Raw genomic sequence first — 24710 nt, 5'->3', positions numbered from 1 at the left:
ATTAATTTATTATTGGTTAATTAATATTAATTTATTAATGTATTATGCGAGTATTCAATATATAAGTAATAGCATTTAGAGTTATGTCATTTACATAAATAACATTCCACATTTTAATATTAACGTTAACATGTTAATATTTCATACGATTGATGAGAGAGAGATGCATAATAGTAATGAATGTTTTGTTTTATCGAGCATGCGAGGAACGTGCCGTATCATCCACAACGGAGTTGGTCAATTAATAGCACTAGGGACAAGATTTCAGGATACCTTCTGACGGTGGTCGGAGGGTGGCGCAGGCGCGAGACTTTCACAATCCCTTCGAGAGGGAACGCGATTTGACGGCGATTTATCGGGAGGAAACTCCGAAGTGTTTCCTCAGTGCTTCCGCGCAGCGCGCCTCGAATACTCGCGGTCGCGATCGCCGCGAGCTTTCGCGGGATGCGCGCTCGTGGAACTGTGGAACTGTGGAACTTCGGCGGATCTTCCGAAAAAGTTGTCCCATAACGATAACGAACAACGTCACGACTTCCTTAGATCGTTCGACTTACAAACAGCAGCGTGATTAATCATAGCGTTCGATTGACGAGATTTTAGATTCTGCAAAGTGAGCGCCGCTCGCTTAATCAGTTAACGTGATTCCATACGCGCGGTTGGAATAATTTAATCGTAATTAATTAATTAATATCGTTTTGAGCTTCACTGTAATACCGTGAGCATTAATTGAATATTAATTCTCAGACGAATCGATGATGAAATTTACTTCACAGATCGAGCCTGTTCGATATCTCCATTTGTTTCGAGCACAAGCAAAAGTTTCGTAGAACTTAGCATTAAATAGACTTCGATTTAAATAGTGAATGAATTTTTTCTACCAACGTATTTTGAAAGTTCTGCACTTCCAGATTTCGAACAAATTTTGAAAGTTTCGTTGCACAGCTCGAGGTAAATTTGATGTCACGAGACTTGATATATCAACATTAGTGATTAAAAAAGAAGAAAATTTATATTATTAATATTATTTCATTTCGAAAGAGAAAACATTTGTATTTATAAAATAAGAAAAAAGTCAGTTTGTAAAAAGAGTATTTTAGTTTTTATAAAACTAAAATACTCTCGTGTTGTGTTGATAGTACTGTGTGGATCTCTTTTCTCGAATCGCTCTCAAAGAAGATGCTTGTTTATTAATCGTGAATGCGAAGATTTTCTTCGCTTGACTTTTTCGCGTATACAAACCGGTGGAACGAGATGCTTATCGGCATGCAACGGGAAAGCCGTGAACGGTGAACGCGAGTATTCGTAACAGCCGGCGATGTTTCGAGAGCGGCGATATGAGAAAAGTGGTGAGAGACTCCGATAAGTAACGACAGCTCCACTGCGGCTGTTTAGCGGTGCGTATTTCCGGGACCCGGTGAGCGCGATCGATAGCTTTATCGGGATCGCCGCGGCCAGTCTGAGGGGTGTTGAAAGTGTCGGTGAGAAAAAAAGCATGCAGCTACTTTCCAGCTTCATGGGTCGGCACACGAAGCGAGGAGCCTCCTTGAAAAAAGGTATGTCGCGGATGAGCGCGTTCGCTCCGTCCGGTGTCACGTGATGTTAATTAGCGTTAACCAGTCCAGTATCAGGAGAGGAAAACACGTGGTGAAAATTTCACGCGGGATTTCACGGTGAGAAGACGACACGTTGCGCGAGCAATTTGTAGCAATTTGTAGCACCAAGACGGATCAAGTTCCGCAACAAGTTCCTCACAAGTGCGCACTTGAGACTTCTCTTTGCAGTGAAGGGCGCCCCCGAATTTTATCTTAGCGATAGATAGACGTATCGGTAATTTACTAAACGTATGGAACGATAGATCCATGCATGGATTCACCCGATCACGCTTCGTTAACTCTCTGTTCCTAGTAAACACGAAGGGATCAAGTTCTGAATCGTGAGATATATCACAGGATGAGCTATAATTAATGAAACTGCGTCATATATATATATATATATATATATATATATATATATGGAAGAGACCTGTTGTTATTCATCTTTTAATTGACGCGAAAAGTAACTCAACTTCAATTCTCGCGATTTAACTTTCGATGTCACCTTTTTCTCGAGTGATCTCCTGTCGCACCTGATAAGCGCCACTTATCGTTTGTTTCATATTGTTGCTATCACATCAACACGAACGAGAGATCTTTACGTACCACACGAAACTATAATATATAGAACGCAACGGTATATAACGGAATATTAAGGCGAGTGGACGGGCGCATGATCTAATAACTTATTTGATCGATATTCTCGGAAATGCCTTCATATAGCCTCGGCGCTTAGCAGCTCATGCTCACGCGATGTGGGATGCTCCGTGACCAGTTTTGTACGGTACGGCGATCATCGGGAACATCGAAATTGCTTTTCGTCGAGCCCTCGGTGACGGCGTGTAGCCGGCGTGTTCCTTCATTTCGAAACCCGCGCGTCACGGCCTGAATGTGGCGGAACGTTAGGTCACATCAAGATTAACGCATAAGAAACTCGTAACTCGAGTTTTCCACGCGCCGTGCGCTTCAGTTTCTAAATATAAATTTTACCGGTACGCGGAACTTATGTTTAGTTTATCGATTTTTATTCGTTAACCGAACGCTTGTATGTACACCGTTTCTTCCTGCCGCCACTATTTCCTCTCTCGCGACACGCCAGCGATTATACGTGGTGCACATTATATCGCATTCGAAATGCGAAACGTGATTCGCCAAATTTAATCTGCGGAAGTAATTACTCTTGGCACAGCAGTACGCGACGTCAACCGCGTGAAAGGTTGCAACGCTAATCTCCACCCCACATGTGTCTCCATAATGTCAAGGTCGCATCCTGAATTATCCTCGAGCTTGATTCGCCATGGAATCAATCGCTGCATATAATGGCGCGATTTATTTTGATAAAATAATTTCACCGAGAATTTGATAAGAGTTGCTCTTAAATATTCAAAAATATCAGGACTTTTTGTCCAAGCGAAATCATGGGCCCTATTCTTGAACAAATATCGCATACGAAAATAGTTCCGTATATACAATCGACTAATCACAATCGAGAAACTGTCATTTTTGTATAAAATTATTTATATGTACTCAAGAATAGAGTCTCTGACATCATCACGAGCTAAAGTTATTTTAATATTAAATCAAATTAAAGCCTGTAAGCATATCACAGATATTTATGTAATATGTCGCTATTATATCCTTACGTACTTTCAATTATCTTTCAATTGAAGGGAATTTTTATTTCTACTTATAGCGAATTTGATTGGATGTATTCCCAAGGATGAAGGGAAGTTACTCAGATGTCCAATTAGTTTTGAAAAGTAATGGTTAGAAATTGTAATATTCTACCTCCTATTAACAAAATGAATGTCATTTGCTCGGAAAATTTGATATTTGTTAGAAAAATCGATTTAGGCTTATATTTATAATCATGATTCAACCTAAGATTCAGTTTGAGTTAGGTTTGAATCAATTTTTCATTTGAAAAATGTTTTTTAAACTACGATTTAATAAATCTGATTGGTTCAACTTTAGTTCAAACCTGAGCCTGAAATGAGAATCAATCGATCTATGAATCTATGAATATGGACCTTAAAGTTCGCTATAAGTGATTCCAAAAATGGCTTTATATTATTTTTATTTTTTGGAACTTTTTGGACTTTTTAGTTTTTCTACATGCATGTGAATAATATATATAATTGGAATAGAAAGGAAAACTTAGATCTCGATTCCAATGGTGGATATTGAACATTTCTTTATCTATCCCTCGAAGTTCGAATTGCGTTTGGATATGATACATTTAGAAAGTTGTATATGTATATATATGTATAAAAGTACATGTATTTTTACGTACGCATTTATACACGTATGCATTTATATAACTTTATAAATGTATACTAAATTCAAACGCAATTCGAATTTCGGAAGAGATAGATAAAAAAATGTTCAACACCTACCATTGGAATTGAGACTTAAGTGTTCTTTTCTATTCCACTTATGTATATTACTCACACGTATGTAGAAAAATTCAAAAAGTAAAAAATAGTAACGAAAATATCATTTATACTCATTTTCGAAGTCGCCTATAGCGAACTTTGAAATCATTTTTCTAATGAATATCAAATTTTTCGAGCGAATGACACTCATTTTAGTTAATAAGAGATAGGATACTTTTAACTTCTAACCATTATTTTTCAAAACTAATTGAACTAACTTTCCTTGTCAGTGCGCATATTAAAGCCATCATACACAAATTGTATGTAAAAATATGTATTTAATGTAAACGAATGTATTTAATATAAATGTGTTTAATATAAAAACGGATTAAACCATGAAATTCTCAATACATTTTATTATGTTTTTAAATAATTTTTGCTGCATTTTATAATCCGAAATATACATTTTACATTTACAGATTAAATCTGTGTAAGACAGTTTTATATACACTAGTGCGTTCAACTGAATTCGCTGTTAGATCTTTTCCAATCAATGATTGAACGCGAATATTTTTGTTTTTATAATCATTAGATAAACTATTAAGCAAAACTTTATTATCAAAACTTTGTTTTGATAACATATGTATTTCCTATAGTTTCATCAAGCAGCATTTCATATGTATAAAGAATGACCTAAGTGAGTCGATAGAGATGCGTTTCAAAAGGCTATTAACCAAGACAGTTAGCTGAACAAATGGCTGGGAGATATCCGTGGGATATATCACACGAATATATCGGAAGGATATATGCACATTCTTCCGCAGTAATAACTCTTGTCCTCGTGACACTTGTCCTCGCTCTTTTACTGGTGCGCTGATTGATATACACTGCAATACAGAGAGCCGCAAATTTATTACATACTCGCGTTTCGCTTGAATAAAGTAAAACTCAATTAACTTACAGCCAGTAGACGATTCAAGCAGCAAAAGGAAGCACAGTAAAAAGAATAGCACAAAATTGGATTTTGTTGTAATAATAAAATATAAAAAGCAAAAATTTTATATTTTTAAAGCATTAGGATTATTTTTTTTGGAAATTTTTATAATTTTACTTGTTTTAAATTACATATGTGATGTCAAATATTTAACAACTATAAATTTATTATTTACAACGTTACTTAAATGTTTTAATAAATATTTTTGCCAAAAAAAAACTGAATGAATTAATTGCTTGACAAATGCATTTATCTATTGGTTTCTTTTTATTTTCTTATATGAAGTGATATCTTATAACAGGAAATTAAGGAAAAAAATAAAAATAAGCTTTTCATACATAAAAGTAGCAACAAAAAATTTAAATGTTATACATAATTATACAATTTTTTAATGTGTATGCGTGTGAAAAATCTTACAATAATAGAATCACCACTTTTAACATATCGTTCGATAGTACACTTTGATATATTGAATTATTTAAATGTTCTTATATTATATTAGCTAGGAATACCCTGAGTATTTCATACGACTTTCACGTCTTGCGGTTTCACGATCATCCAAATCCAAAATCTTTACAATTAAACAAATCAATATCACGTGTTTTCTTATCAGTATGATTCTGTCATTACATGCAGACTTTATTACCAAATGTTTATTTTTATATAATAAAACAAGATTTAAAGAGTAATCTCAATAAAATTTGACAACATCCAATTTCAAAAATATTTTTTTGCAACGGCTACACGCATGACCTAATAATAAATTTTCTATTAAATAGATTTCACTCTAAGTGAAAAGTTCATGACAGAATCAACCACATGCACTTTTTAGTTTAATAGAAACCCTACTATCTCATATTAGGAGCCTATCCTCTAATAGACGTCTTTACTCTAATAAAAATTCAAATATTATTATTGAGATAAAGACTTGCATTCTTCTCATATATAGCATTAAATGTAGGCATTTAATTCTTATCTCAATTGTAGATATCCTTTAAACTCTCTCTATAGATGTTATACATCATATATGATATATGTCTTTATAATGTTACACTTATCTTCTCTTTTTCAGGAAAGCGCGAATCCATCGGAGGCGGGAATCTTGTTGGTAATTGGCCGTATTCGACGGGGGGTCTGGTCAGACCCCTTAACAATACCGTTGGCGGCGGCGGTGCAGCGGGGGGCACCAATATGACACCCGACGATCCCGCGCCTGACGAAGAATTCGCCCTCGCCGTCGCGCAAAAAGCACAGGTACGGCTACTTGTCTTCGACCTTTTGTTTGATCAAGCCGAATAATAAATTCTTAATAACGCATCAACCGAGAACGCGCGTGCTGTTCTCTTGTATCCGAGTCACTGCACGCCAGTCAAGAAATAGGTCATTTCTTCATAGACATTTCTTCTCATATGTGCATACCTTAGACTCTTATCGCGACTCTTCATTTCAATTCATTAGCATGTAAATGGGCATCTGAAAAAAAATTCTTCTTCAATTCTTCGATTTGTTATGTTTAAAAGTTATATCACGTATACAGGGTGACAAAAAGTTTGGTCACGAAGTTTCGTATGTTTCAAGCAAATCATTACTCAGCAAGTTGACATTATTTGACATTAAAATAACGACTAGCGTTAGCTTGCTATTTAGAAGTAACGTATATTTAGAAAAACTCTGCAGTGTGTTAATTATATCTTATTAAATATTGAAAAAACTGTACTAAACAATTTTTTGGTTAATAGAAGACTGAAGACCACTCTATTGTCTGGTTGAGAAAATTTATCCGTAGAAAGATGCGCTGATGCATCCGAAACGCCTTAAAGTTTGTATAAAAGTTAATTTTGAATGTAAATTATTATTTTTGATATTTAATAAAATATAATTAGTACTCCAGAGTTTGTTTTTTTTTTAATACACATAAGAATAGTAAGATTATTAATGATTTGATAAACACAAAGCATTGTGACCAAATTTTTTGTTATCGTGTAATTTTTGAGTTGGAAAAGAGAAACTTTATGTGCACCAAGAAGACTAAATTAGAATGAAAACTATTAAAAGATCAAATTAGTCAGGGATTATGAAATATTGAAGTCCAATAAAAAGTTCGTCGATAAAAATTGGAGCACACTATTTTTTGCGCTATGAAATTACAATCGTGTCATTACAATCGAGCATGCGAAATATATACACGGGTACGTATGAGACAAGCTCAATATCGAGTGGAACGTTTCTCGCGAGCACGTACATATGTAGCTTCAATGCCTGGTGTCCCTATGCGCGATGGGTATTTTTCAAAGGAGCCCACGCGAGTTGAATCGTCAATTCCGTAAAAGCAATCGGGCACAATGTCCCATGAAGAAGAAAAAAGCCGTGACGACCTGGCAATGGGCGTTCGCGATGCACATCTCGTGCGCATCGTTGAACGTTCACTGACGTTGTTGGCCACATTGTGGCTATTGTTATTGAATTCAACAATTTTTTACGCTTGCCTCTGCGGTTTTAAGCCTCGAAGTCGACCTATTTAAACTTTAACTACGTGGAAACAACGTAGTTTAAAATAACATGAAGATGCGCATTCGGCTCTTCTGGCGTTTACAGTTCCAGAGGACTGATTTGTTTGTCGATTTATATATCTAATTTAGATTTTTAATTTATATAATAGAATTATATATTATATTTAATATAATTATAATATTTAATTAATAATTTTATTATTAATTATAATATTTTTATTATATTAATTATTATATTGTTTATAATATTTTTATTATTATAATATTTAATTTTTTTAACAGAAAGTTTGTGATTTGACGATAATAACAAAATACCTACAACATAAGCAAAATTTCGTGAACAGAAACGATATGAAAGAAATTATGTACTTTTGATGAAGAAAATATTAATTAATTAGAGAAAATGTAAAAATTGTTATTGGTGAGTTAAATTAACTTAAAATGTATCTTTGCCTATCAAATTAGCAACAATTTGTAAATTTCATGTAGCTTCCTTGCTTGTTGATGTTTCATGTCGATCTAATTGAATTTTGACGAGAAGAAATTCGCCTACAGACCGTGTCTAAAACTGTTCAAATATTCTTTGCATGCTGTGTATACAGAGTATCTCAAGATTATCAGTTTCAATTTAAAACACAGATTTTATCAAACTTATAAACTCATTTTTCTTTCAAAACGTTTAATTCAAAAAAATAAAATTTCAAGAGTGCAAAATTTGCTTAAAATTAAATAAACTGATCAGACATTTTTATCTAAATATCGTATAAAAGCAGCTTGAAAAATATTACTGGGTATTTTAGCAGAAAAAAAATCGATTCCATATTAGAGATGAATATTTAAAATCAAAGCTCGTATATGAGTTATTATACGATTTATTATACGACATCTAAATTTATGGATGCAGAACTGAAATTATTATCTGCGTGGGAAGATACTGAAGTAACACTTTCCGTCACGGAACTCGTGGGATTTCTCAAACAATTTTTATCTCGCACTCTTCTCTAGTTCCACTACCGAGAGCAATTAGAATTCTACTTAAAAGGCAAAGTCCTTCGAGATCAACTTCATGCACGTGCTGTATTCGAAGCAAGCCAGTCATTTGAAAAAACTCTCTTTTTCAGATATGAAAATTCTGATGATTTTTCAGATTTTACTAAATATGTACTGATTTAATCTTCACCACATTGTATCTTACTATATAATCTAATTAATACGAAAATAATTCTTAGAAAGCGTGTTTTTTTTTCCAGACAAGGTAGTTCAAAGAAATCGTTTTGAATTGTTTTTCGCAGGACTGTAGCATTTTCTCTAATTAAAATTGGCGTAAATAGAACAAGCTGTGACGCAGAACTGAATTATTTCGTCGATAAATAACATTTGCTTCGCTGTAATTTCATAAATGGGGAAAATGAAACTCTCGAAACAGTTCTGCCAACTTCCATTTGTTCGGAGACTAGCATGTACATTACGATCTCACTACGCTTCTGTTAACGTTGAATAACTTTCCAATTAATGAAATGTTACGTTCTTGACAGAACAGGTCGAATTACTATTGTGCAAGGACACGTTTGCGAACGAGAACGTGCACGCCTTTTGACCTCGAGACAAGAACGATGGAGATGTGTGGAGACCCCATCTCTCGCATTAATATCGCTCTATTTAATTTTAAGAGCGAAGCGCAAACGCAAACGCGAAATAAAAAAAAATTGCGCAAGAAAAATATGTTCAAAATCAGTTTGCAAGTTTTAAATTAAACTTTTGAATGTTTAATTGCTTAACAGACTTTCCAAGAATTATTGGACTTTATTCCAAGAATTTTACTCTATTTAGACTAGAGTTAGAATTTATAAATTGTTTCTCTTTCTTATACTAGGTTGACGATTATTCCTTTTTCATACCCAAGCAGAACAACAAGTCACGATAATGTCAAAATGACATTCAAATGAATCGGAGATTGAAAAATAAAAACTTTTAATGATCATTTTGGAGTCGTTTTAACATCATAATGACTTGTTGTTCCGCTTAGGTGCTTACTCAGATATCTTTATTCAGCCAACAATTTGCACTTCTTCATTTCTATATATTATATATATATATATATACATGTAGAGTTATGTAAAATTCCATTTAAGATCGCGAAACTTTCTTGTACTTACGATTTATTATTTAACTATCAGGGTTAATGACGTTCTTCGATGACGTCAGAGAGACTTCTTCGATGTTGCACGCGACGTCGCGTGTGAATAGGGATCATGTCCTACATCCTAGCAAGACGAAGGTACAACTTCTTGGACAACGTGTCGCGTGACGTCGCTTTCATTTCGCGGGTCCGGGAACAAAAATATTTTCTGAGAATATTCTGAAATTGCTGATTGTACGGTTGTATGGTTTTAACGTCTCTCGCGGGATAAATTGCTATTAATGATACGCTGCGAGTGAACGTACAAGCGGACTATCATTGCAGGGTTGTTTTGTATCGCTAATAAGTATTCCTTTATGCGTCTTTACGTGGATACGGCAAGGTTGCGCATAATGCACTAAGCATATTTTTTTTGCTTGGTATTTAGTTTCACGTAGCATATTGAGAAAAATGAAAAATAAAAATTGAAAAAAATGAAAAATTTGTATTTAAAAAATTATATACGGTAATTATAATAAAATAAAGTAACTATATGAAAGAAGAAAAGTATAACGAAGGGAGGAAGAGAGAGAGAGAGAGAGAGAGAGAGAGAGACTGATTTTTCTATTCTCGTTTATATTTATTTTCAAGATATAATTCTTATATCTTGATGTTTTACTTCTAATAGATTTAAATTTCATAATTTTATCAGGTTTTCGATTTTAAATATATTCTTTTATATGATACAGAAAGAACATTAATATATTTGATTAACCATATTAAAAGAAAGCGACAGTGCGCTAAATATACATAGAATGTAAGAAGAGAAAGTTAACGCAATTATAAAATATATATAAAAAAAAAAAAATATGTTAATGAGTGCAATTAAAAATATTTTTCAATTAATTAAATATAAGATATTAGTGGCAGTAATTAGTAAAAGCGAATGATTCTCCATAGCGCAAACTAATTAAATTTTAATTTAAATGTTTTCATTTCACGTATTCTATCAAGAATTAATTATACTTTACAAACACAACACAAATAGATAACAAATAATTATCAGCATTAACCTAGTTTTTAATATTAATGTTAATGTAATACTCTCAGTGCATTATGCTATTCGATTACCGCTGTATTGAACGACACACGCGACGCGAAGATTTAAGATACAAAGGCTCTTCGCATTTATTTGATGTATGTAAATGCATGCGCATGAACGCATCGAATGAAATATCTCTTTGCAGAGAGATGCAGAGGCAATTCGCACCGCTCTGTATCTCGGAGTGGCACTCGCGATCACCTGGATAATAGGAGCAGCGGGTTTGTCGCTGGCGTGGCTGGTTTTGGTCCTGGCACTGGCAACAACCATTGTTAAAGCGAGAGTCTCCCGGCTTCTTCAGACGGAATTGCAGCACGAACTGGCCAGGTTACGTAGGAGACGGGCACTGTACAAAGACGAGACCGCAGAGTGGCTCAGTCTGCTTCTTAACAAGTGGCAAGTACCGTTTTTTCAGTTATCAATGAAGCTAATCAGAAACGGAAATAAAACGGTGTGTGCCACCTGGTATACGTCAATGCACATTACTACATCAATAGGTGCACAGAGAGAACGATTATACTGACAATGAGATGAAAATAAAAGAATTTTTTTCAAAATCTTCACACGGGAAGAACGATTTTGCTGAAGTACCTAGAAATTTAGATAGATACAGATTTAAAAATAAATTTTTTGGACCATGAAAATATGTAGATCGCACAAGAGTAATGTTGCAAAAGGTTTAGACATTTTAACAATCACTTTAAGGAGATCCTTAAATCGTCCTGTTTTTCCACGATTATGTTTTAGGAGAAATCTTCAGATTGGCTTCATGGATTGCAAAATTTTTTTACAGAATTAAAGAACACAAAAAAAGAAATCCCGAGAAGATCGGAAAAAAAGAAAAAAATTCAGTTTTTTTGACACATGCAACTGTCATCTGAGATTAACAATTGCTTGATATAATTGCTTGATATAAAAGTTTTACAGCTTGTAGATTGAAAATAAGTGTGAGGCGGAATTCAGATTACTTGAACGAACAATACTGAGTTTATAGAATTAAGATTCAAAGCGTAGAAAAAAATATTTTTTCTAAAATGAAATTACATGTTTTGCAAGGATTTACTTTTTTTTCTCTTTTACAGATTCGAAAATCTTTTTCCAGGAGTTTCTCTTTATAAGTTTATCTTTATACCAAGAACGACAAAAAATTTTTCTTAAGATTTCAATTTCGAAATTTTTTATCGTTCTCGAAATAAATTCCATTTCACAGACATGTATTAATGCGCATACTTTAATCCTGGAAAAAGATTTTCAAATTTATAAAAGAGGAAAAAAATAATTGTTATACAAAAATCATGATTTAGTCGGTAATGCAGACGGCTTTAGGGTCCTTTTAAGTGTCGTAATTATTTTGACAGTTCATCAAAATTATTTTGAAACCTTATCTTACTAAATTTTTAGATATTTTAGTAAAACCGTTCTTTCTATGTGGATGTTTTAAAGAAAATTATTTATTTATCGCAGTATTTTATCACGATTTATTTATAAAAGTGATTAAATTGACTATTATACAAAGCAACTTATATCAATATTCCTTTTTCTTTAGGATAACTCCGGTATATACATCGCACCTATCAAAAACCTAATTTATTAAGTATTATTTACTATGTTTATAATAAACGAACTGTATCAGTTAAAACTTTGTACTGTCTACTACTATGAAAAAAATATTTGAAATCCGAAATATTTATTTTTCATATTAAAAAATAAACTTTTTGAAACCTTGCATTTTTGCCGTGTATCCCATAGGAATGAGAGGGTATCATATACGGCTCATAAAAACAAATAATGCATATAAATAAGACGTATAATGACACAATAATCTATAAAATGTGTTTATAAAGTTTTATTAAGGAATAAGAATGGTAAATATGAAGTAATAAATAATAATTACAATCTTCCTACATATATTATATTTACAAGTATTATGACATGAAGTACATATTTCATATAATGCGTTTATTGCATTTAGTGCACTGAATTCAATATGCGCGCTTTGGGCATAAATTCCATTCGTTAAAAATCCCGTATATCTCAAAAAGATGGAACATATAAGACAACAAACTAAACAAAGAATACGAAAGCAAAGCACTTGTATTTTGCTACACAATATGCTTTACTATTCCACTACACGTATGTATCACGAAATAACCACTAAGTCTTTTACACGTCCTACATTAATCATTTAATGTAGATTATAATTTATAATGGCGTTATTTATTATAGTGACAAATCAATTCAACTTACAATAATTTCATTAATATTAACAGTAAGAAGCTGAAATCATAACACAATATTAATATAACATAAAGGCATGTAACAAACTAGTTGCAGGAAAATTACTCTCACTCCTTCTATTTTTTCTGGCTTCTGCGGCATATTTACTGGAATTATCCTAAGATACAAATTCCTAACAGAGAAATTGATCATTCAAAATTGATATAACTATGTATAACGTGTTGTCGATTAATCAAAAAATAATAGAAAGGAGAATGTATCTAGAAAAGTTTATGTAAGTGTAACGTAGCGATACATACATGAATATACATATATCCTTTATTACTGTACTCATATTTCGTGATCTCACCTCGCTCTTTCGTATAGCTGTGATTCGCGGTAATAACGCTATTGTAACGCCGCTGAGTATATATCGCGATTGTCCTCGCATCGGACAATGGGTGAATGAACTCCTCGTTCAGAAACGAGTACTACACTACACATTTGTAAACATATCCACATTCCTGACGCAAGTAAGTATAAATATGGCCTTTCACGTTTCTGCTGCCTATGCCGCGGATAAAATCCTTGTCCGTCGCCATCGCCGACATATGTCGAACGGAATGAGTCGATGTTGTAGAATTGACCGCGTTTAAATAAATTGCAAAATGCCATCGGTTCATAAAGTTGCGTACAAGCTCGCACACAAGGATCTTAATTCGTTTTAAACAAATATACAAGAGAAATAGATAACTGCAAAAATAAACTCATTTTAGAGCTAAAATTTATCAAAAAGTGGATCCTCTATTTTTTATTGGAAACAAAGATGATGAAAAATTTCTAAAAAGTTTAGAATTGATTTCTGGTTTAAAAAAATTTGTTATTTAATTTCGAAAAGATTTATATACTAACGATAAGAAAAAAAATTTACTACTTGTATCGACGGTTTCATTGATGTATTCAAGCGATTTCCTTCGCACATCACCTTTTTCTTATTTGTCAGCGGCTGGGGGAACGGCCCTGTGCAGCAAGCAGCAATAAGGCATGGAAAGAGTGCTACTTATTTGGATAGTTGATAGACCTGTTCGAGTATTCCTAAACAGCTCCGGCTGCGGGTTTCTCGACCGACTAACAAGAATCTACATGCCGGGAAGAAACAGTGAATTCAATATGCTACACACTTACATTGTATGAGCATAAAGAAAATGACGGCGCTTATTTGATCATGCACGAAAACAATGACTTCGGAAAAATTTCTATGGAATCGAGCACCCTGTAAAGAATACAAATTCCGTATACACGATGGTCTGATATGAAAACAATTCTACATGAAAAAAACGATTTTGCTAAAGTATCTGAAAATTTAATTAATGTATATACACAAATTTGAAAATAATTATGTTGGTTCAAAATAATTATATTAAAGTCAAGGAAAACTTAAGCTGATTGCTAGAATGTCAACATTTGTTCGGTGTTATCATTGTGCTTGCGTGTCTAATATAATTATTTTCAGATCTACATATATTTAATTAAATAAATTTTCAAATATTTCAGCAAAGCTGTTCTTTCTGTGTTTATATAAAATCTTTTTTTCTTTTTAGAGAAGATAGTAATGTAAATATGTAATTAATAGTTTTTCGTAAAATTATATGCTTTATTTATCTATTTAAATAATAAAGTTTAATAATAAAAAGATAAGGAGTTTATACAATAATAGCAGAAAAAATAATTTTGAAATTTTTATGTATTTAAAGTGCGTATAAAAAAATTATATTTACCATATATTTAACAAGAGAATTCATGGAAAACCCAGAAGCGTCAGACTGGAATGGATAAAATGTTATTCGAGCATCCTAAAAAATGACAGTGCGTGGGCACGTGTTAATTTTCTTATCTTTCCTTTAATCTATTCTCGAAAGTTTAATATACGCGTAGGCCATCGTATATTATGCGAATCGTTATCGATGGCATAAATGGGATGTCGTCAACGATGAATTCTGGAAACAACTCAACCGTTATGGCACCAAAACGTCAGTACGCGTTTTTTACGCTCGAAAGAGCGCTTTATCGTATTAAAATCTGGCCATTCATTTAATTAAATTGAATGTTTAATGAATCGTGTCGCATTCTTCTCGAGATAATTATTTGTAGAGTTTCAAGAAAAGGGGAAGGGGCTCTGAGCAATTTCATGTAGATTGAAAAGACTATTCTGTGATGTAAATTTAATAAACTGATAACAAAAACTAAAGTTTCGATTAAATTCTGATAGAATAATAGATTATAATGTTAGAATTATTGTTTATGTATCGAATATTATTTCTTCAGGTGGAGATTCAGCGCTGCCAGTATATTTTCTTTGGCGAAGGAACGACTGGAGCCTCTTCTTAATGAAGCTAAACCCGGTATACTCGGTAAGAGTACTTTGTGTAAATACATGTTACGCGACTCATGACAGGAGAGAGAAAGAGAGATAAGCCAAAGAAGTTCGTCAAAGAAATTGATTACCGACCGCTCGAAGGATTCTAAATTACTTGATCATTTAACGGTTTCATCGTGGCTCTTAAAGAGATATTCGTTTTTTAGGTCCATTAGAATTACGCGAACTCACTCTCGGCGAACAAACGCCGTGTATCACTCGCGTCAGAACACTCGATTGCTGCAGCGATGATGATCTTCCCAATGGCCTCTTCGGTCAGACTAAATTGTCCATCGAAGCGGACCTACGGCTGGATTGCGAGCAATTCCGCATGCTCATCACCACGCGGTTGTTTGGTAAAGGGTGAGGAACCAAAGTGTTCACTATATTAAAAACAGTATTAAAAACAGTTCAAGAACGTTTTAAATAAAATTGCAAATATTAATTTATTTTTGCATTGTTGTGTCATTAATTGCAATTCATTTCTTTAATTGGAATTAAATTTAGAAATCTAATAATTTCGTTAAATTTAGAAATTTAATAATTTACGATATATTTCAAGTTTGTCTTTTCTTTCTCCCTTTTCTTTCTCGTTAAGCTTTCGATATCAAGATCTCACTCATAATTTTCCTAAATCTATTCTCTATTCTAAAATAATTTTACGGATATTTTCTTCCTAAATATTTCAACAGTGTGGGGATGGATATCGACCTGGCGGTGGAGAAGCTATCGTTGTCCGGCACAATTATTGTTAACATAACACTGAACGCGTCGGCGCCGTTTCCACATGCAACCGGACTTAGCGTGAGTTTCCTGGAGAAGCCGGACGTCTGGTTCAGCGTAAGAATTCTACGAGCGGTGCAGATGATGGAGATGCCACTTATCAAAACTTGGATTCATGCGGTGGTCACGGATGCTCTGGCCAGCTGGCTGGTCGACCCAGGCCATTTAGAGTTGAACCTGAGAGCGCGAGAGCGACCGGGTCCTGGATTGGATTCCGTGACCAATTTGTTGCCGCAAGGAGTGCTCACCGTTGTTCTATGTCAAAATGGTTGTTCTGGTGAGTTTCCTTTAGGTGAAGACTGCAAGTAATCGTACACTAAAATCTAAAAAAAGAAAAAAAAATAGTTATCGACCGTTAAATTTTCTTTTAGCGTGATTTAGCATAATTAAGATGTACGGTTTTACTTTATACTGTAGATGATATTTCTGTCAAACACGCAATTGTTATAAGTTATAATGGACATGCTAATCATTATTATAGACTATTATGGACTCATTAGAAAGTCCCTAACTGGCCTTTCTCCATTGCTAGCGAACGTCGCTGATGAAGTGAGATGGCTCGCGGTAACGGTGGGGGATCAAAGACGAATTACTTCGAACTTGAGTTCCACGTGGACCGAGGATGTATCTTTCTTGGTCGGGCCGTTAGACAACGAGAGGATCACCATCAAGCTGAAAGCGAAACGTCTCGTTAGTACAATCACTCTAGCACAATTCGAGTTAGCGTTAGGAGTTTACGACTGGGAGAATTCACAAATGTAAGTCATATCGCGTTTAATTACACTATGCTTCATCCCTCGAGTATTTCACGTCAATTTCTTCAGCCTTATGTGTTGACGTGAATACGAATTTCCGACTAGACTTAATATTCTCCGTTAATCCATTTGCCTTTGTTTGATAGCGTTGAAACAGTATTGCAACAAAAGAAACCGTCTCGCAATAGTGCTAATATTCCAAATATCAATGCGCGATTAGAGTATACCACTCTGCCGCATTTGGATCCTGATTTACCACAACCAGAACTAATGGCCGATAATATGCATCTTGCAGGTATATAAAGACAAATATAAAGTATATAATGTACAATAAATAAAGCACCCCCCATAAATTGACATAAATGTTTCTATATTTAACGAAAAATAAATTAAAAGAGTTTTATTAAAAAATAACTTTATTGAAATACATTACTCAACAAAATTAAAACATCATCTGTTTCACCCTGTAAAAATAAACAAATTTCAAAATGAAATAATTTCGTGAAGAATCATCATATCGAGATGTTTAAAAAAGCATTTTACAGCTTGAAATCTCTATTTTTCAAATCAGTACTTTAGAAAACGATTTTACAAATATTTTATGGTAAACATAAATAAAGATGCAATTTTTTTACGAAATTTTTACGAAGTTCCACAACGTGAATTAAAAATTGCATTAAAATGTGGTTTACAGCATTCCAAAGAATGAATCTTTAATTTGCTTTTCTATTGCTTGCATGATTTTTTTTCACTGAGTTATTCGACATTAAAGCAAAAAATCTTTTTTACTTCAGAGATTTTAAACTGTAAAATGTTTTTTTAAACATTTCGATACGATGATTTTTTTCATGGAGATATTCCTTCTTGAAATTTGCCTATTTTTACAGAGTGGAAGAAGTAAATTTAATTTTGTTGAATAGTATAATATTTATAATAATTATAATATTTTATTGATCTTTCTTTGGCTTTTATTACCGCCTTTTCCAAGAAAATACGATAAATTGAAAAAGTTCTTTTATATTTTTTATAGCTGTAGAATATATGGAAAGGATAAAAGATACTTGTGTAATTTGATATTAAATCACGACGAATGTATCTCTACGAAATATTTGAACATTCTTTTTCCGCGATCAGTATTATCATATGAAATATTTTCAGTGTCGCGAGACTCTTTCCACAAAGCGCACAAAGCAGGTAAATTTAATTGAAATATCGTGGTGAAATCTGAGCATGACTGTATGCAACGTCCTTTGATTTGACGCAATGTTTAATTAAATATACGTTTGATGGTTTTATATATTATTAAGACTTTTGTCGAACAGTAAAGCTTTTTTAGCCACACAAGCTATTTTAAATATGCTAAACCTATGTGTTTTCTTGTATCATTTGCTTTTCCATGAAAATTTGTAGGGAGTCTTTGTAGAAATTTGTAGGGAGTTTGTGTGTACTTTTTTTTATGAATCGACACAAAAATATATTTGCGTCGTAATGCGTTGTAATTTTCAGGGGTACTGGTGGTTTATATTCATTCAGCTGACAATCTTCACGGCGATATTGCTCAGTGTAATCCTTATTGCATGTTATTTAATAATCGAAAAAAGGTAAATATAATTTATAATTTTAAAATATGTTTGCAATTATATCTGTGCAAAATATATCTGTTGACGTTCTATGTTTTTTTTTTTAGGTAAAAACGACGCATTATATTCGTTCAACTACATCCCCGGTTTGGGACTGTAGAGCGCAATTTTTGGTACAGGATTACACGCAAGTGTCGCTGAGTTTCGTCATTTATTCATGGAATATAGTAAAATCAATGGATACGGACATGCTTGGATTGGCTATGCTATCTCTGTCTCAGGTAATCAAATATTGATGAAATCAGACGATTCATCGTAAAGATAAAAGAAGATCATAATCTGGAAAGAACTATTTCAAAAATATGAGTGTGGTTAAACTTAAAATATATTTTATAGATTATAAATTTACCTTGTTTTTGTTTTAAATTCTTCAATTTATATTACATGTAATTGCACATGTTATCTTGCAATGCTGTAAAAAAATCTCGATAAAAAATAATTTTTTTCAAAGGACACAACGTGGATTGTTAGAAAGGAACTCACGCTCAGTGGTTCCAACATCGCTTCTACCATGACGATCTCCGTCCTGTTTTATCCTATCAAAAGTGTACAGCAAGTAGTTAACAGTCGCAGAAGCAGCTTGATTCCAACTACGCTGGACGACGAACCGAAAATCAAACGAAACAGTTTGCCATGGATGCAACAGGCAGTCTGTATAAAGTCTTATATTCATTCGGAAAAAAATTTCAAATTCGTATGCCCACTCAAATCTTAAACTTTTAGAAGCTGTTATTAACGCACAAGGACACCGATCCCGCCTCCTCCGATATATCCAGTCTCCTGTCCACTGGAAGCGGTTTGATGGAGGTGACGTTGTTGCGCGCGAAGGATCTCGTCGCGAAAGATTTGAATGGCTTCAGCGATCCCTTCTGCGAATTGAAACTGAACAATGAAACAAAATACAAGAGCAGCATAAAGAAGAAGACGCTGAATCCTTGCTGGGATGAGAGTTCCATCATGGGTTTGCCGAAAACCGGAGAAGCTTTAGATATCGTAATTATGCACATTTACATCTTGCATTGAAATTTCTTCTTGAAATAGAGAGGATCATTTTAAAAAATTTGGTTTTGTAGGTATTATGGGATCATGATACTTTCGGTATGAAGGATTACCTTGGGAAAGTATCACTGACTCTCGATGATATCAGAAAGCTATCAAACAGCGATCAGTCCCATTGGTTTCCGCTCAGAGAAACCAAAACGGGATCTATAGAGCTGAAAATTAAGATCTTATCGGAAGAGTGCGAGGTAATGTTCGCGCAACAGTAACTTCAGCCCTCGTTAAACGAACAGTAATATTATATTAATATTATAATTTCCTACTCAATATAATATAGCACATGTTGTATATACATAAGTTATGTTATTGAATAGGAAATTATAACATTATAATGTTATTGTTACTTTGTGTTCAGTGAGTCATCTTGTTTCGAGTGTTTTCTCATTATAAATCTCCACTTGAAATTTGCTCTAGACACAAAGCACGTATGCAACCAGCAATGTCAGCGACAATTCTTCTCGTTTGAACACCGAACCTGATTCCTTGTCGAGTATTGTGCGAAGGCCTTCTATGGAAAGATCTAAAATACGTCTACATTTGGATCCAGTTGTACCTCCTCCGCCTCCACCACGCACCGTCACTCTCCTGAAGCCAACCACATCCAACCAGTCCGGTAATGTCATGTTTGAAAACTCATATTTTATTCACATACATATTTATATTATGTTTAACATCTTTGGCAATATAAACTTTTATAAACAGCACGTCATTCGATATGGTTTTAGAATTTATGGTTTTGGTATATTTTTTTCGTACAGATAAAATTAGCATCACCAGTAAAGAATCCAATGAAATAAACGGAACGTCGAGCTTTTGGATTCCGAAAGTCATTACAGAATCAGTTGCGGGTAATTCCGTCGATGAGGGCGACACCACCAAAGTGATCGCAGAAAGACGATCTTCCCATCATAGCTTGACACCCAGTCCTGAACAAAATTTCGGCAAGAAGTTACCACAGTACAACAGTTTCCGCATGATGAAACAGAAGGTAAACGCGTGAAATTATTCATGATCGAAACGTCAGTTTAAGGTATTTCGTAATTGTAGGTGAAGAGGGGTTTAAAACTTCGTAGATTTCGTTCGGAAGTAACTATAGAGGATAAAAATGATAATAAGGGCATCACGCTAAGTCTGGAACCCAGAGGCGGCGGAGAGGCTGACGCCACGGAGCTCTTGTCGGAATCTGGTCTTGCTCACGCGGTGTCGCAACCTGACATGTTAGGCAGGATAAGGCAACCCAGTCCGCGATTAAGATTGAGGCCGAATGGTTAGTGGGTAGTCCATACCATCGTACATGATATTTTAACATACAGTGTATCATCATACAGATATTTTCATTCCAGATATCTTTTGATATTTATAGTTGCGATTCTTACTTCAAAATCATCTTAAGTAATATCTTAAAATCTGCTAATAGATTGTAATTGACTTATGACATCTTAAGACGTTCTTAAATACACTTGTCACACTTATTGTTGATGCCATTTAAAATAGTAAAATTGAAAAAAGATAAAATAAAAAATAAATATATTAGTCTTTTTTTTTATTTTAAATAAACAGCCTTCTATTCTCTTAGGATGAAAAGTGATTTAATGCTGAAACACGAAAATCAAATAGAACATTGGATTTTCAGATTTAAAAATTGTTAACGGCACTAGAGAGAAGTATTCCGGAGTGGAAGGGAAGGTTCTTCAGGCGCAGGGTCTCCACGTAGCGCACATTGCCCAATTGTACTGCCGAGTAAAACTTCAAACGTAAGTTAATATATATATATATATAGTTAATATGATTGATGATGGTGGCATTAATTGACGACAGATAATTAAATTAAGAATTTCCAGATGCACCAGTCCGGATAAGATTGTCTCGCCTAACGGCGGTAAGACTATCGCGAAATCGCGACTCCTGCCAGCTATGCCTAATCCTCAGTTTAGCATAGATTTTCATATAGACGGCGACGGTGTACCGAGACAGTCAGTATTGATATTCGAGATCAGGAGCGCCAGTAAGGAGTTGCTGGCCAGTCGACGTATAACTCTACATGAATTACTAGGTATGATGTTTTAAATATTCTTGCGCGTTCTCTCATATGAAATTATATTAAAGTATAATTATAACATATGTGTATATATATATATATATATATATATATATATATATAAAATTATATAAGTACACATATACAAAATATATACATATCAATTATATTGTCTTATATCCTTTAATTTAATTCGTTATTGTTTCATATATTTACGCATATTATATATGATTTTTATTTAAAAATATAGGTGTATCTGCAGCTACTGATGAGATTCATACGTGGTTGGCATTGAATAACGGTGCCTCGCTGGAAGTACAAATCGCTCACGGCAGAGAGCTTAAGAATAAGTCGACGAAAAAGTTGTTTCGCTCTTGGTCGGTTCATCGGATAGGAAAAATATGAGATCTAAGGAAAATTGTACATCTGTTTAACACGCATGAAACCACATCTTTTACTTGTTTTTCGGAAAGCAATCCAAGTTCGAAAACGTGAAATTCATCAGTATTCATCGTATTAATAAAAAGTGGATATAAAAGAATTTTAATAAATTTTTATCCATTTTTAATTAAGGCAAAGAATATTTTTGCAAGCCGATTATCTTTTACAATCTTTTTACAAGCTGTATAGAAAAATTTTTAATACTTAATATTATGTCCAGCCACTATATGTATTACGATTCCAATAGCATTCCATATGACGTTCATCTCAACTTTTTTGTATAATTATATTAATAAGAATTTATTATCAACTTTTCACAAAATTGTACAAGATAAATTAAAGAGAGAGAGAAAGATATATATATATATATATATGTACTATGTTAAGTCCTAATTTATATATATTGTAGATTTTTTAATATTTGGAAAATTTAATACAAGAGTACATTGAAATACCAATGAAAAATATATATTAAAATACCATTTCGTTCATTTGTAATTTCTGATATATTACATTTGTACATTTACATGTATTACTATTTCATATAATACTAGATATATTATAATGTAAAATATAATAATATATTAATAAGTGCATATATAATGTATTACTCAAATACATTACATATACATTATACATACAATATATAGAGATATAAATATATAATCAGAGTTTAATTTAAATTACTTTTATATCACATAATTATTGAATATTATATATATTAAATTTATATTTTAATAGATACAAACTTGCATATATAAGAGATTATACATACAACAAACGATGCACTTTTAGTCTTATTTCTCGATATAGATTTTTTAAGTGTAGGCACTATGTAGATCGTAAATTTGAAACTTGCAATTACAAAAGTTGATATTTATTAAAGAAAGATTAACAATATGCATAACGAGATTGTTCTTAAATATTTTCATATTCATCGTTTAAAATTTATTTTTATAATGGTTATTCTCATATTTGTGATTCTATTTTAAAAGTAATATATTTATATGTATAATATATGAAAACATATACATATAAATGTATTACATTTAAAATAGAATCTTTTAGTAGATTAAAACAAAAACAAAATTGTAACGTTTATAGCAGTGTCAGTCGTATTTTAGAGCATGCATAATTATGTATGTATACATATATAAACTTTCATATAAAATATGATAAAAAATATACATCAGCTGAGAACGAACTAACAATTGTTCAATTTCAGCTGATGTATTTTATTAAATTAAAAAACTCAAAACTTATTCCCATAATTCTATATAAGTTATATAAAATAAGATTGCACTTGTGTGAATATAACAGTATCATTGGTGATGTTAGGTCTGCCTTATTTTGGTCAGCCAAGTGTTATGTAGAATATTTAATACCTTTCGAATAAGAAAATGTACAATTCATTCTCCCGTTGAACCACAGCATGTTTTTTCCTTTCAGTTTACCTGCCACTAAACGGATACATCAAGCTATATGAAATCTTATTCAAATATACATTTAAACAGTGAAATTACAATTAACTATATTCTTACTCGTAGCGCAGGCTGCGTGCCACTAGCAGCAGCTTCCTGTTCTCGCTTCTCGAGTTCCATTGCTCGTCGCTGCTGTCTCTTGACAGATTCTATATCCTTTATGCCCCGTTGCTGTTGCTCGGCTATCCTTTTCTCAGCTGCTTCTGCCTGTCTTCTACGTATAGTTTCCTGAGGAGAAAAGGAAAAATAGATTTATTCTTTTTAACTGAATTTAACTTTTTATACACAATTCATTCTTTGCTATTTTTTTCTTCAACGTGGGAAGAAAAAAAAAGATTGAAAGATGAATCGTGCAAGTTTAGCTAAAAAGGACACGTCAAAAATATGCAGAGCAGTTTTATAACGCAACGGAAAAACGGAGAAATAATAATAATTTCCGAAAGAAATAATGATTTTCGAAAGAAATAATATTGAGCGACCAAAACTTGTCATGGAAAGAAACAAAAACGAAGCCGAGGAGAATGTTTTGTGATGATTTAACGATTTCGTTTATCACGCAGGTGATGGATTAACAATATTTATGTACGCGTTTATAACCTATGCGGAAGACACACCCGATCAGGAGTGAGATCCTCGTATGACGACGATTCCTTGTAACAGAACGGGCAACAATTACCCATGTTGAATCGTTACTCGTGCAAAGTGTACGCAATCGACGAGAAACACCGTCAAATTGAATCAACAACGACTACAACGAGCGGCGTGTGTATGACAGAACACAAATTCGGAGCAACGGCTGTCGTCAACAATCGCCGACGGCTATTCGGTCATAGGTACTTGCAGTATCGTCACTCGAGTTTCCTGGCACCCGCGAAGAAGTGAACTCTATGCGATATGCACTACTATTTGATAAAACTTATTTGTTAGATCTGCAGATTAGCAAGGAAACAATCTCACGTTTCTTAATACGAAATGGAAATAAATTAAACCGAATAAATGAAGTGGAAAAATTTTAACGTAAAAGTGAAATATGTACTTATATGTGGCTTTAAATTTGCAATAAATTGCAACAAAAAAAGTGTCTTATGTTTCTTAATACAAAATAAAAATAAATTAAACAAAGTAAAAAAGGAAGAAAGGAAAAATTTTGTATAAAAATTTGTTTCTTATTTATTAGGAAACAGCGTT

The 24710-nt window shown here is 33.2% G+C and overlaps 2 protein-coding genes across 9 annotated transcripts; one reads left to right on the top strand and one right to left on the bottom strand.

The window, feature by feature from the left end:
* Window positions 1-164: 164 nt before the first annotated feature.
* On the top strand, window positions 165-22941 carry LOC105145492 (uncharacterized). 8 transcript variants are annotated; one of them, XM_087405120.1, is made up of 22 exons: window positions 184-672; window positions 774-948; window positions 1137-1553; window positions 6034-6215; window positions 10838-11088; window positions 15235-15320; window positions 15493-15688; window positions 16018-16385; window positions 16641-16866; window positions 17010-17158; window positions 18022-18057; window positions 18370-18464; window positions 18551-18724; window positions 18955-19152; window positions 19227-19496; window positions 19577-19750; window positions 19977-20175; window positions 20321-20550; window positions 20610-20829; window positions 21196-21316; window positions 21395-21615; window positions 21851-22941. In XM_087405120.1, the coding sequence occupies exons 3-22, from the start codon at window positions 1493-1495 to the stop codon at window positions 22003-22005; spliced, it is 3612 nt and encodes a 1203-aa protein (XP_087261246.1). In that variant the 5' UTR covers window positions 184-672; window positions 774-948; window positions 1137-1492; the 3' UTR covers window positions 22006-22941. The 8 variants fall into 8 exon arrangements, with proteins under 8 accessions (XP_011053360.1, XP_087261246.1, XP_087261245.1 ...); XM_087405119.1 differs by having other exon boundaries at window positions 184-948; window positions 1174-1553; XM_011055051.2 differs by having other exon boundaries at window positions 184-948.
* Window positions 22494-24361, bottom strand: Svip (small VCP interacting protein). The gene is made up of 3 exons (XM_011055049.2): window positions 24137-24361; window positions 23583-23750; window positions 22494-23501 (listed from the first exon to the last, which is right to left on the bottom strand). Exons 1-3 carry the CDS (start codon window positions 24200-24202, stop codon window positions 23487-23489), a joined length of 249 nt encoding a protein of 82 aa, XP_011053351.1. The 5' UTR covers window positions 24203-24361; the 3' UTR covers window positions 22494-23486.
* Between the last annotated feature and the right edge of the window lie 349 nt (window positions 24362-24710).

Source organism: Acromyrmex echinatior, chromosome 4, assembly GCF_024713525.1.
Source record: "Acromyrmex echinatior isolate Ae372 chromosome 4, ASM2471352v2, whole genome shotgun sequence".
Classification (NCBI taxonomy): Eukaryota; Metazoa; Arthropoda; class Insecta; order Hymenoptera; family Formicidae; genus Acromyrmex; species Acromyrmex echinatior.
This window is presented reverse-complemented; position numbering and strand designations above follow the sequence as displayed.